Genomic DNA, 12,580 nt, shown 5'->3' with positions numbered 1-12,580 from the left:
TTGCGACATTTGAAGTTACGTCTGTTACAGAGTAAAAACAGAGCTGATAAACTGTATGACAACGATGGTGAAGAAGGATGGTAAATGTCTGCTCACCTGGCTGTCTGCTCACCTGTCAGTCTACCTGTCTGCTCCCCTGCCTCTGTTCATTGATCTCTGGTGTGTGGAGGACGAGTCGAGGACTCACGGAGGACCAGAAGCTGCTCTGTGGTCTGCTGGTGCAGCAGTGGATTCCTCAGTGTCTGCACAGCTCTGCACTCAGCTGACACTCAGACATGTTGTGCATGTACTGGGCTGCAGCTGCTGTGGATTTTATATTGTTTATACACGTCCATGTTGTCTGCTTTGGTGATGTTTTACCCATCAGTGCATCCATCCACTTTCTGCCTCTTTTCAGTGGCAGCAGGATAAACAAGGCAGCTCAGACGTCCCTCTAAATAACGTTTTCCAGCTCCTCCCGGGGATCCCAAGGCACCCCAAACCAGATAAGACACAATCTGTCCAGTGTGGTCTGGTGCTCCCTGATGGTCCCCCGATCACACACACACACACACACACACACACACACACACATAGAGTTTTGTCTCTGACCAGAGCAGGTGATGTTTAACATTGCAGGACAGCTGGATTTGCAAGATCACGAGATCACATTAGATCACACGAGTTTACATGAGATCAGAAGAATCTTGCCAGGCTTCAAGTCATGAGCTGGAGGCGACACAGTGGTTCAGAATCAGCGTCCTGTGAGGAACTCCTGGTGGGCGTGGTTTAAACGTGACGGCAGCATGGCCGCTCGCTCTCTTTCTCCAGCAGAGGTTCTGTCATCTGTCAGGATGACAGGATTCAGCAAGACTTCAGTTTCCTACATCATATGATTTATGGATCTCATTGGTTGAATTTGTCATGTGATTGACAGATGGTTCATCCAATCACCTGCCGAGTATTTGTTGAAAGCCGCTGCTCTTTTCCAAGCAGTTTCCAGGACGCATCAGGTTCTGTTAAGATCACCAAATCCCCAACACATTTAAAGGCTTTAACAGAATTAGCCGATAGCTAAAGCTAATTCTCTGCACAGTTCAGGATTTACATTCAGGAGACTTCAACATTATTCAAACATAAACTACTTCCAGTAATACCTATCAGTACTTAAGAGCTTCTACAGTACATTAGAGTACTGTAGAGGAGCTGTTGCAGTATCACTACAGTACTCTGCATCTGTGGTGAAAACACAAGGTGTCTGTTTGGTCATTACTTTTATTTCTTGTTTCCACTGCTTTATGACCTGCTGTCTGTTGCTACGGAGATACCAAGTGTCTCTGTAACCACGGAAACAACAGGAGACAGCAGCAAATATTACCGACTGAGAAGAGTTCAATGTGCTGGTGTGTGTTTCAGGTGGGCTCTCAGCGTGGCTGAATGATTATTATTCAGGTTCGTTAAGGACTCATTAATGGTGTGTGTGAGCATTCGAAAAAACGTGTGTGTGTGTGTGTGTGTGTGTGTGTGTGTGGTGAGGGTCAAAGGTCAGAGAGTCTACAAGTGGAAGAAGCAGAGAGTTTAATGTGCTCACATTCATATTCACACCCAGCTGCTCTCTAACGCACACACACACACACACACACACACACACACACACACACACACACACACACACACACACTGGACACAAACAGATGAAAAAGTAGTAGAAATAAATACGACCAAAGCTAATGGTGCTTCAGCTGCCGGTGGGCTCCGTCACTGTGGAGGATATTTTTGGTCATGATTATATCTGGCCATTATTGTATGTTCTTTTTAACAACACTGCAGTGGTGGTAGGGATGAGACTCTTAATCCAGCAGCTTCAGTGTCTGTTCATAGGCTTTATGGAGCCGTTGCGTTGTTGCGTTGCTTGACTGAGACCAAGCTGTGACACCATATGAGAGATGGCATCATAAAACAAAGTGCACAAACAAAGTTGCTGCATCTGAATTTTTTTCAGCCTTTTTTTTTTAAAGATCTCACCACCTTCTGTAGTTTACAATGAGAAAATCTGCAATATGAAAAAATCCCTTCACTCCCCAAGCTGCATGCTCAGTGATTCATATACTGAACATACTACACAGTGAACGAATTGCACTGAAACTACATGTGCTGTACATAATAATCCTAATTTTCATCTTTAACATTTAAACAGTTTATATTTCATGTTTAAACTTTACTTCTAGAGTCCACTGAAACTTCCGGAAGTTACTCAATTAACTGTTGTTATTCAGCTAAATCTGGAGACAGACGTCCTCTGTGTCCTGCTGATTTATCAGTAATTCATCTTTTTCTGGTATGTTCCTGGTGGTTTTTTAAAAGTTCAGTAATTGAACTGCATAGTTTTTCTTTAAAAAAGTTGGCCTTTATGACTTCAAACCAAACCCTTAAGGAATTTTCCACCATTTAAGAAAGAGTAAACATCCGTTCTTGTCGTTGAAATGTCTTTACAAGGAAACAGCTGAGTGTTTTCTGATTTAAATTTTTCAGCAGCTGTACAGATGACACCGGCCGCTCTGTGTTAAAGTGTAAAAGCAGAGAATTAAAGCCGCGGCTGCAGATAAACTCCAGCTGGAGCTTGTGTGTTAATGTGAAGATAACGAGTAAAAAGCTTCAGCAAACGGAAACGAATCCCCTCGAACCCAACGCTGTTGCCAAGAGACGCTGTTGCCAAAACTTAGTTGATTGGCTGGGCCGGATGGTGTTGCCTGGCAACCGCTGCTTAGCAAGCACTCTACTAGGAAACACTGACAAAAAAAAAAGTTGGATGTCCCCGCACACACACACACACCCACACACACACACACACACACACACACACACACACAGCTGTCAGAGTTGTGGCTGATGTTCTATTGGTTCAGACTGCAGCATCCCACTCTTCCTGTCGACTCGTTCCTTCTCATCTCCTCAACTCAGATCAGTTTCCTCCAGCGGTCCGGACACCAAACAGTTAACTTCCTGTGCTGCTGCAGAGTTTTTCTTGAAGGCATCTCAGCACGGGAAAAAGTTCCAGCTGCTAGTTTAGAGCTGGTTGCTTTTGCCTAAAATCGTCGAATTGTGTCTGATCAGCTCTGAAAACCTGTGGTCATTCAGTCTCCTGGATAATACTGAGCAGTGCCATATTATAAAACATCCACTTCAACCTCTGAAGGTACCAGGAAGACTCCCCCTGATGACACGACTTTTAAACATTATCATTATCTGGAGGAGATGGTGAGATTCCTTGAGAGTGAAGAAATCAACTATAAATTGTGGAACAGCTAATGAATGAAGGTGAACTGCCGGTAGAGCCGGGTGATGTGCTATAAGATTTTAATATTTAATGAAGTAGCCACGCTGTGCCGGCTGTGTGTATGTTGCACACAATGTGTCCCTAAATTAAAGACTGCAGACGCACAAATGTTCCTGCAGCGGTTTCAAAATGAACCACCGTTCAGAATCAGCCGTCCGACTCAGTGAGACTCTGCATTGAATATACTGTTGCTGGAGGTCATCAAGGATTCACAGAGCTGGAGTCACCGTATGTAAAACGCAGCTGACTCCTTTCATCTCCAATGAACTTTTTTTTGTGATTTCCAGACTTCATGAAATTTAATGAGCACATCCACCCTCCTCAGGTTAAGACACTTTCCACTTGATCAGCTTTCCCTCGACCAGCTTGACCATTTTATATGAAGTAATGTCGTCTTGCGTTGTCAGCAGTTGCATGTGTCTGCCAGGTCGGATGTGTTGAGTTGTTCTCCTTGTCTTAAAGTCATGAGGAAGCAACATCATCCAGTAATTCACAAAAAAGACCAACAACAAAAGCACCACTGTGTAAGAAATCAGATCAAAGTTTGGATGGTTTATGAGGACACAAGTGAGAGACACTGAACAGCTCGGAGACCCGACTCAGTACAGACTTTCGGGGACAGTAGGAGTTTCCTATTCTAAAGGGGTTTTAGTCGGACCACCCACCACGCTCAGGCTGTACTCACTCCTGACAGTAGCCGTCCTGGTGCAGTTGTAGAGGATGGCCAGCTCTCCGAACACTTTGCCAGGTCCCATCGTACACAACTTCATCCCCTCTTTAGTCACCTCCACCTTCCCCTCTGGGCGAGAGACAGTCAACAGAGAGAGAGAGAGAAAGAGAAAAAACAGATTTATTTTGGAAGATTCAAACAGGAAATCAACAATAATTTATATCTGATCCACTGATTGATCTTGATTTTATTCCAGCATCTTCATTTTTATTATTTGTTGTGTGAAAAACACTTAAATACTCTTATAAAAACAAACTTTATTCTTACTATCGTCACTATTAAAATGTTCATTAACACTTAGCTGCCGAGATATTAGATTACAGGAAAACGGATCAAATGAACTGACAGTAAACACACGCACACACATATCAGCCCGTTAACCCGAACTGTAGTGTGATGTGTTGAAGCACGAACTCACGAGTTTACAGGCCGATTCTGCTGCTTCACGTCTCGTTTTATTCCAACATCTGATTACTCAGTGTCTCCTCTGCTCAGTGTGTGTGTGTGTGTGTGTGTGTGTGTGTGTGTGTTCAGTATTGTGTGTAATAGGAACAAATGTGTTTTGCTCTGCTGCTGCAGCACATTGGAAATAACATAAATCTCTCAGATGTGCTTTCATTTATTTTATTTGAGTGTTGGACTAAACTCTACACACACGCGCGCGCGCACACACACACGCACACACAAACATACGCTGGCCACCTGTCATTTTCCCTGCCTTGCGTGCGCGTGTATGCGTAGGCGAGTGAGCGTGTGTGTAGGTGTGTAGGCGTGTGAAGTGAGTGTGTGCGTGTGTGTGCGTGTATGCGTAGGCGAGTGTGCGCGTGTGCGTGTGTGTAGGTGTGTAGGTGTGTAGGTGTGTAGGTGAGTGTGTGTGTAAAAAGGGAAATGAGGGATTTTGCATATCAAAGCTTGTCTGCTTTCATTCGTCAGGTGGACACAGAGAGCTGAATCAATTTCTCACCCTCACATTTCACTGAAGGTTCAGTACAATCAGACTGCGCTGACTAATGTTCATTTATATTAACGGCTTACTTTTACATATACAAAAATATCCTGATATTTCACAGGAACAGGCTGTTTTTAAGACGTTTCACTGGACTTGTGATTGTTTGCTCTTAAACATGCGGTTAAGTTTTGAGAATGAATGTCGGCAGGAAACAGGAAGTGAGCAGCGGTCTGTGGCATTAACGTCTCATGCCACCCGACCTCCTCGTCTTCTCCCGACATAATTCCTGCTCCCACTGGAGGGCGCTGTCATTTGAACACAAGCAGATGTTCTTCCTGAAAGGACTGATGCTGTCGCTCTTCTTTGGACAATCCTACAACAACGGATTTCCATCAAACTCACGGTTCGGTTTGATGAAGATGAAACCGTGTTGCCGGTGCTCATGTGTGGCGTTTCTGTCGCACATGTTTGTGTGTTTATCATTGTTATCATTTAATTTAATGTCTGCGATGTCAGATCGAAGCATTTCAACACGCTGTGACATTTCCAACTAATATTGATGAACATTGATTCACGCCTACATCCGGAAACTGCAAATGTCAGAGTGATCAGAGTCAGTACACGAGTGACTCACAACACAACAAATACTACAAACACACTTCAAACGCAGGACTTTAAAGGGATTTTAGTAAAAACTGAGCGAACTCAGTAAAGATATAGTGACAGGAAATTTGGTTCTTGGTTCTATTTGTTTTCCCCTTTTTTTAAAAACCAGAACATTTCGATATTTGTTGCTGAAAAAGCAACACACACACACGGCCAGTGTTTCAGGGCTTCTGGTGTAGCCAGCAGCCAATCGGATGACAGATATCCAGGGTGAGACTTCTTCTTCTGTGTGCAGGTTATTGTTTACAGTCCAATAAGCAACTTGTTTTAGGTCCAGACAACATTTCAGTCAATCTCTAAGACCAGAGATCTGCATATGAATGCAGATAAAAACATAGAAAAGCCAATACAATGCTCAAACGTCGGGACTGCTTACCTGCATGGAAACAAAACCTGCTCAAACATAATCGGGCAATACAACATGGACAGAGACCAAAATATTAATCATCACAAATTCTGCATTCAATGCCAGATATGTTCAGAGAGATTAGCCAAATGTTATTATCATAGCATTTTATAATTTGAAGCATGCTGTTTTATTTTAAGTTTAAAGTTTATCAAGTTTGAGGTCAGATATGCTGACTGTGCCCTTTTTTTTTAGATGCCCTTTTTCACTGCTGCTACCATCAGCTTTGTCTGTTGGTTCAGTTAGTTACAGCTACACCTGTTTCAAATTTCTTCAAATGCTGAAGAAAATAATCAGGATTATTATTTAAAATCAGTCAGCGCACACACACACACACACACACACACACAGTAGACGGGGAGGTAATCTCACTCTCAGTATCTTCTGTTGTAATTGCAGATTGTAATGATCATTAGATTAATTACATTAACACACAGTCAGCATGTTTGAACATCCTAAAATCAGGATCATGTATCGCTACAGTGAGTCACACGTCAGCATCAGAGGGCTTTTTATATCACTACAGACTTGAAAGATTAAGAGATCAAAAGTCATTTAACTGACATTAAATGTCGTGAAACTCTTCTTGCTGGACTGACGATGATGAGCTGTTACAACCTTTTGCTAACAGCTAACACACACAGTTTAGCATGTTAGCATGCTAACATCGGGCAGTTAGCAGTATACTCAAACACCATCTGAGGCGGAATGTCATTAGCTGTGCAGGTATTTGCTCATAAACCAAAGTGTTGCACACGTTAGCATGTAGACCTGATGGTGGCGCTGCAGTTCATGCTGAGGAGAACATGAACGCCTGAACCACAGTCATCACAACCATCAGCAGCTGAGATGTTTCAGTCTGTCTCTGTCCGTGGTGCTGAAGTCCAGTAGGTCTGTCTGTCTTGTCCAAGAGAGACTATCTGCTATCTGAAAACTGATAATGAAAGTCATCATTATCTGCAGTGTACTGCGTAATATAAGGAAACTGCAGTATGTGTTGCCAAGGAAATACACTAATTAAACAACGACAAGACAGCCAAACAGGGACAGTGTTTTCTGTGTGAACCCTCAGCTATCCTCCTCTTCCTCTGCATCTCATCAGCTGTGCGTTCAGTCGCAGGTAATGGCAGGAAGTCAGCTGTCGTTTTATTATATAAAACCACATCTGGTCCACTCTGATAGGACAACACACATGCGGAGCGTGAGTGCATGTAAACACACTGAGTGGATTAACCCAGTATGGCTGGCTGTTCAGCTCCCTCCGAATGACTGGATTAATCATGCATTAGTAAACACCGTGGCACATCAGAGGAAGACTCAGGTCAAACTCAAGAAAATGTGTTTGCCGTTTCACAGAGAAGGTGGACAGAGAGCGACAGAGCTGCGAAGAGAATAACGTGGGCGACCGACTACCACACACACAGAGAGAGAGAGAGAGAGAGAGAGTATGGGTTTTTGAAAGTAATCAAACAGCAGACAGAAGCAGGATGCCGGTCTATCTCTGTGTACTCGTCTGTCTCACTGAACACATGAACGTCAAACCTTCATGTTACATTTCAGTGAAGTGCTGCAGCAGTACTACAGTGTGTACTTTAGAGGCACTGCAGGACGGTATGTGTGGGACTGTGTACTGGTTACTGTGGGTGTCTGTCACGAGTGGACTCTTGCCTCTGATTGGCTGCTGGTTGTTGTGTGTTGGCTCTTTTGTCATGTGGATTACGATATTGACTCCGTCTGTCTGTTAAAATGATGTTTTTTGTCTTTCAGAGGAGACGTTTACGTAGATGATCCTCACAGCTTCATTCAGACATGAGCAAACGCTGATCGATGAATTGTGTGACGGATTGGCAGGATATCACATTCTCATTTCCAAGGATTACAACTGATCTGGAATCAGGGTTGTATGTCAGTCTGGACCACAGTGTTGAACCAATGATTAACACGCCAATGATTGAATGCGACTCTCTCTGAAAGTCCCTGCAGGGTACTGAAGTGTCTGAACTGGGAGCACTGGGTTAATTTGACTGTAACAATGACAAACAGCACAGATCCGAGTGAGACCCCCTCCAGCTAAACTGATCTCTGTCTTTGTTGCTCTAAACTGATGCACAGAAGCACTCAAAAAAAATGAAATTACATCCACTTGATGTTTGAGCTCTGGTTTTATAAACTCGTTAAAGCAGCTGAAGAGCTTTCTGTGGCTCCGACAGGCCGTCAGCAGGAGGGAAGACTGATGAAACGCAGCCAAAAGAGGAAAAATCAGCGGCCATCACTTCATTACTAAACCAGACAGACAGACAGTCAGACAGACAGTAAGTCAGGCAGACAGTCAGACACCATAGGTTCTCCTATATGCTTCAAACAGGAAGGTGAGGTGAGGGCGTTTACCTGGCCGCAATCTGCAAACTCACCACTAGACGGCACTGAATCCTGCACACTGGTCCTTTAAAGGACAGGTTCACACTGTCAGGTCTGTCATATAGATCACATGTAAATGAAAAAGTCACTGTTTCCAGGTGCTGTCTGATGCATGAGGCTTGTTTCAGATGAGTTGCTGCTTGTCTCTAAAGCAGACGAGTGGAGGCACCACACAGTGGGCCTGAAGCTGAGCGGCTCAGAGGTGGCTCGTAAATTCTCATGAATTCATTTGTTAGTGCTGAAGTTCCTGTAGATAAACACACATTTCATTCTGAGCTGTGATGTCACTTTGCAGAGCCAGTTGGAGACCTTCATCAAAAGCTCGTGGTACAAACTCCCAGTGAGCGCTCAGCTCCATCTATTAGCAAGTCGTTTCCCGTCATGCATTTCGCTTCTGCAGCTCATGGAGAGAAACTGCAGCAGCTCGCTGTCGCAGCTGAATGCGTCTTTGAGCCGCAAGATCTCACGCAGTCGAACCTCCAGAGCAAGTAGGACAAAATCACTTCCCAACATGCACTGTGCTCAGCAAGATGATGACAGAAACTGTGCAGATCTGCGTCAGTCTGGTTCATCTCAAACAAGTTTACGACCTCAAGTGATGTCACTCGAGTCAGCCTCAGCTGCAGTCTGAAACAAATCTGCTGGTATGGCGTCAGAAAGAAGTGGGCTGACCAGACGTTTGAGCTCTGCTGCAGGCTACAGGCTCTCCATGCTACATTAGCTGCTTTTAGCATAACAGACACCAATCTCCCAACAAACTGTCTGAGGAAGAGGTGCATTGTGGGTAATATTTGGACCAGGTTTTGAGGAATTTGTAGAATTAAAAAAAGAGAATACCTCTGGTTCTGCTCCATCGACTTAAACTGTCCATTACAGTGTGACGGCAGTGACAAGATGAACTTTATTTTAACTCTAAACCAGGATCTGTGTCTGGACCTAAACCGAACCAAACCATAACCACACTGCTGCGGCGTCGTGAAACACATTTAAACTGCAGGACTTGGTGGTGTTTTTATTTTCTTTTTTTTCTGAGGAAAAATCAAAGCCAGAAAGTATTTACATGAAGGTTGTGCAAGATCACGGAAACATCAGCAGATGCACAAAGTGTAAAAATCTGTGAATATTTAGTATTTTCAACATATTGTTCGGTCGACTGAAGCTGTAGCCGAAAGGGAGAGAGAGAGAGAATCAATGTTGTGCATAATGTATGAATGTGGACGACCATGTGTGGGTGGATACACACACACACACACACACACACACACACACACGCACACATCGGTACAATCAGCAGCATGTGTGAGCATGAGTGTGCAGAAGTATTTTCAGAATTCAAGGAATATCAAATTTGCTCTCAAGCTGGAGAGGTTCAAGTGCTGTATATCCAAATAAACACACACACACACACACACGCACTACACACACACACGCACTACACACACACACACACGCACTACACACACACACACACATTAGTTGCACCAGTCCGTCTGTCTCAGTCTCGGCTGCCCACACCAGACTCAATTAAAAAACGAGTCATTTAACATTGATTATCTTATCAGCTTAAATCGCTTGTGTATAAAATCTTTAAAAAGATATTTTTCAGTTCTTAAATTCATCATGCGTACAATCTGGCCTGCAGCTCTTACTCCCCTCCACATACCCCTCCCTCTGTCATTACCTCCACATTCGACCCCTTTCAGTCCTTTCTTCTTTAACTCCTTAATTCCCTCCATCTGTCCCCCTATGGTCTCCCATGCCCCTTCTTTCCTTACATCCTTTCCTCACTCTGTCCTGCCGCCCTGCCTCATAGAGCTGTGCGAAGAACTCATATCCATGTCATTTCATATGGCATCCAGATAACAATACATATCATGATATAGCACATTTTCTGTAAATTCAGTGAATGAATGGTTCATATAAAATGACCACATGAAACTACATGTTGAATTAAATACTCAACAAATAAAAGCTACTTATTCATATTTGATTCCTTCAACCTCTAACCTTTTAATGAAGCAGTGACATGATTTCTGTGTCGATGATCAATGAGTTTGTGTGGTGGTTCAGCCTGTTGTGAGGACCGGTCTGCAACATGACTTTCATGACTTTGAGTCCGGTTTTCTGGACTGAGTCAGACTTTTCAGACCTTAACTAAGTCCACGACGGAAGCAGCCCCTCTATTAGGTACTGTGTAACGTTCACTCTCCTCCATGTTTGTTTGTGTTGCAAATTTCCTTCCTGCATCCGTGTGTAAAGGACATTGTCGCGATGGTCCACGCCTCGTGGACTGAAGTGGACTGTGTTTTATGTACCAAAATGTTTGTGTTTATAATGTGTGTTGATATAATATGAAACCACAGATCCTTTTCTTTTTTTCCAGGCATATCACCCAGCCCTACTGCTTCCTTTCTTTTGTCCTTTCCTCTTCCTCACTTCCTTTTTTCCTACTTTTATCTCCACTCATTCATTTTTTATTTGCTCACTTGTCCCTCTTCCTCCATCCTTCTGTCCACTAATGTTCCTGTTCTCTCTCTCTCCTTCCTTCCTTCCTTCCTTCGTTCCTTCCCCCCTGCTTCTCTTCCTCCTCCCTTTGTCCTTCCTTCCTACCTTCTGTCCTCCGTCTTTTTGTCCACTTCATCATCACTGTATTATTACTAACATTCTGCAACCAACACCATCACCCACTTTAATGTATATTTATTGTATTATGTGTAAGTGCTGCTGTGTATTATATGTTATTGTGATGGTTATGATGGCTTACATACCATAGGAAGATAATCCAATCATCACTTTTGCCAGTTTCATCTTGCTTGTTACACAATAGACAGCGATGTAGTCATTATTACGTATAGTCGTGCCAGGTGTGTGTTGTCCAATATGCCAAAGATGAGTTTTCTTTTATTTAATGGACAGTTAAGTGTTCTGAATCTGAACGTCTCCGTCCTTCTCTCCCTCCTTCCCTTTGTACTTCCTTCTTCCTTTCATCCACACTTTTACTAAACCGAATCCAAACTTACAAACTGTGAACACATTTCAAATGCCAAATATGGCCAACAAGTTGCCATGCCAACCGCATCCACCAGAGAGCTGAGAGCGTGTGTGTGTGTCTTTTACATAATGACACAAAACTGCTGCATCTTCCTCCAAACACAGAATTAGTGAGATTTATAACACACACACACACACACACACACACACACACTATCTACCAATCTTGGTCGTGGTCTGTTTTTAGGGATCACTTCCTCTTCCTGTGACAGAAGTCATTATATTTAGCTGCCATCTGTGCCCCGCCCAACACACACACACACACACACACACACATACACACACACACACACACACACACACACACACACACACACACACACAAACACAAACACACAGGCTGGATGCTGATCAAATCATCAGAACATGAATCAGCTTTGTTCTCTTCTTCTCTCGTTTCCTCTCTGTTCAAACACACTGTTCATCTTTTTGTCTGTTGTATGTTTTTTTCTCTCTCAAGTCCAAAAACGGATTTTTTTTCTCTTTGATTCAAACCTTTTAAACGTCTGCAGATTCATTTTAATCCTCGCTGTCGTCACTACCGGCTGTTTGATGAGGATGTTAACAACTATGTCCTGTTTAGGAGTATCCATCACACAGAGGTGCTTCAAATGCAGAACGGGCAGCTGGAGGCCAGATGTTGCGCTGTCTGTGATTGGCCGCCTGCATGTGGCTCTTCAGCTCAAGGTGATCACTTTAAACAAGACACCAATGGTGTCAAATTTCACCTTCATAAAGTACTTTCAGTGGTGGAATGTAACTAAGTACATTTATTCAAGCACTGTACTTAACTTAATTTTTTTAGATACTTTACTTGAATGTTTCTTTTTTTATGCTACTTGTACTCGACCACAGTTCAGAGGGAAATACTGTAGTTTTTATGTCACAACTTCAGTGACTATACAGATTCAGATTATTAATACAAAATATAATCAATTACTCAGTTAGGTTGTTCTTATAGATGAAGCTACCCAGCAGTGGATAAATGAAAAAAATGAAAAGAAAATGAGCTCCACATTTACCAGCTGCAACATTAAACTGATG

The 12,580-nt window shown here is 43.1% G+C and overlaps 1 protein-coding gene across 1 annotated transcript in view; it reads right to left on the bottom strand.

The window, feature by feature from the left end:
• The window catches only part of LOC121624547 (cGMP-dependent protein kinase 1-like), a 42,279-nt gene that overhangs the window by 17,611 nt on the left and 12,088 nt on the right, over positions 1-12,580 (bottom strand). The window contains exon 3 of the mRNA XM_041962300.1: positions 4,002-4,115. Within this exon, the coding sequence (XP_041818234.1) occupies positions 4,002-4,115 (114 nt within the window). The remainder of the gene's footprint in view (positions 1-4,001; positions 4,116-12,580) is intronic.

The sequence above is a fragment of the Chelmon rostratus genome, chromosome 21 (genome assembly GCF_017976325.1).
Source record: "Chelmon rostratus isolate fCheRos1 chromosome 21, fCheRos1.pri, whole genome shotgun sequence".
NCBI lineage: Eukaryota > Metazoa > Chordata > Actinopteri > Chaetodontiformes > Chaetodontidae > Chelmon > Chelmon rostratus.
Note: the sequence above shows the minus strand (reverse complement) of the source record. Positions and strands in the feature narration are given on the sequence as shown.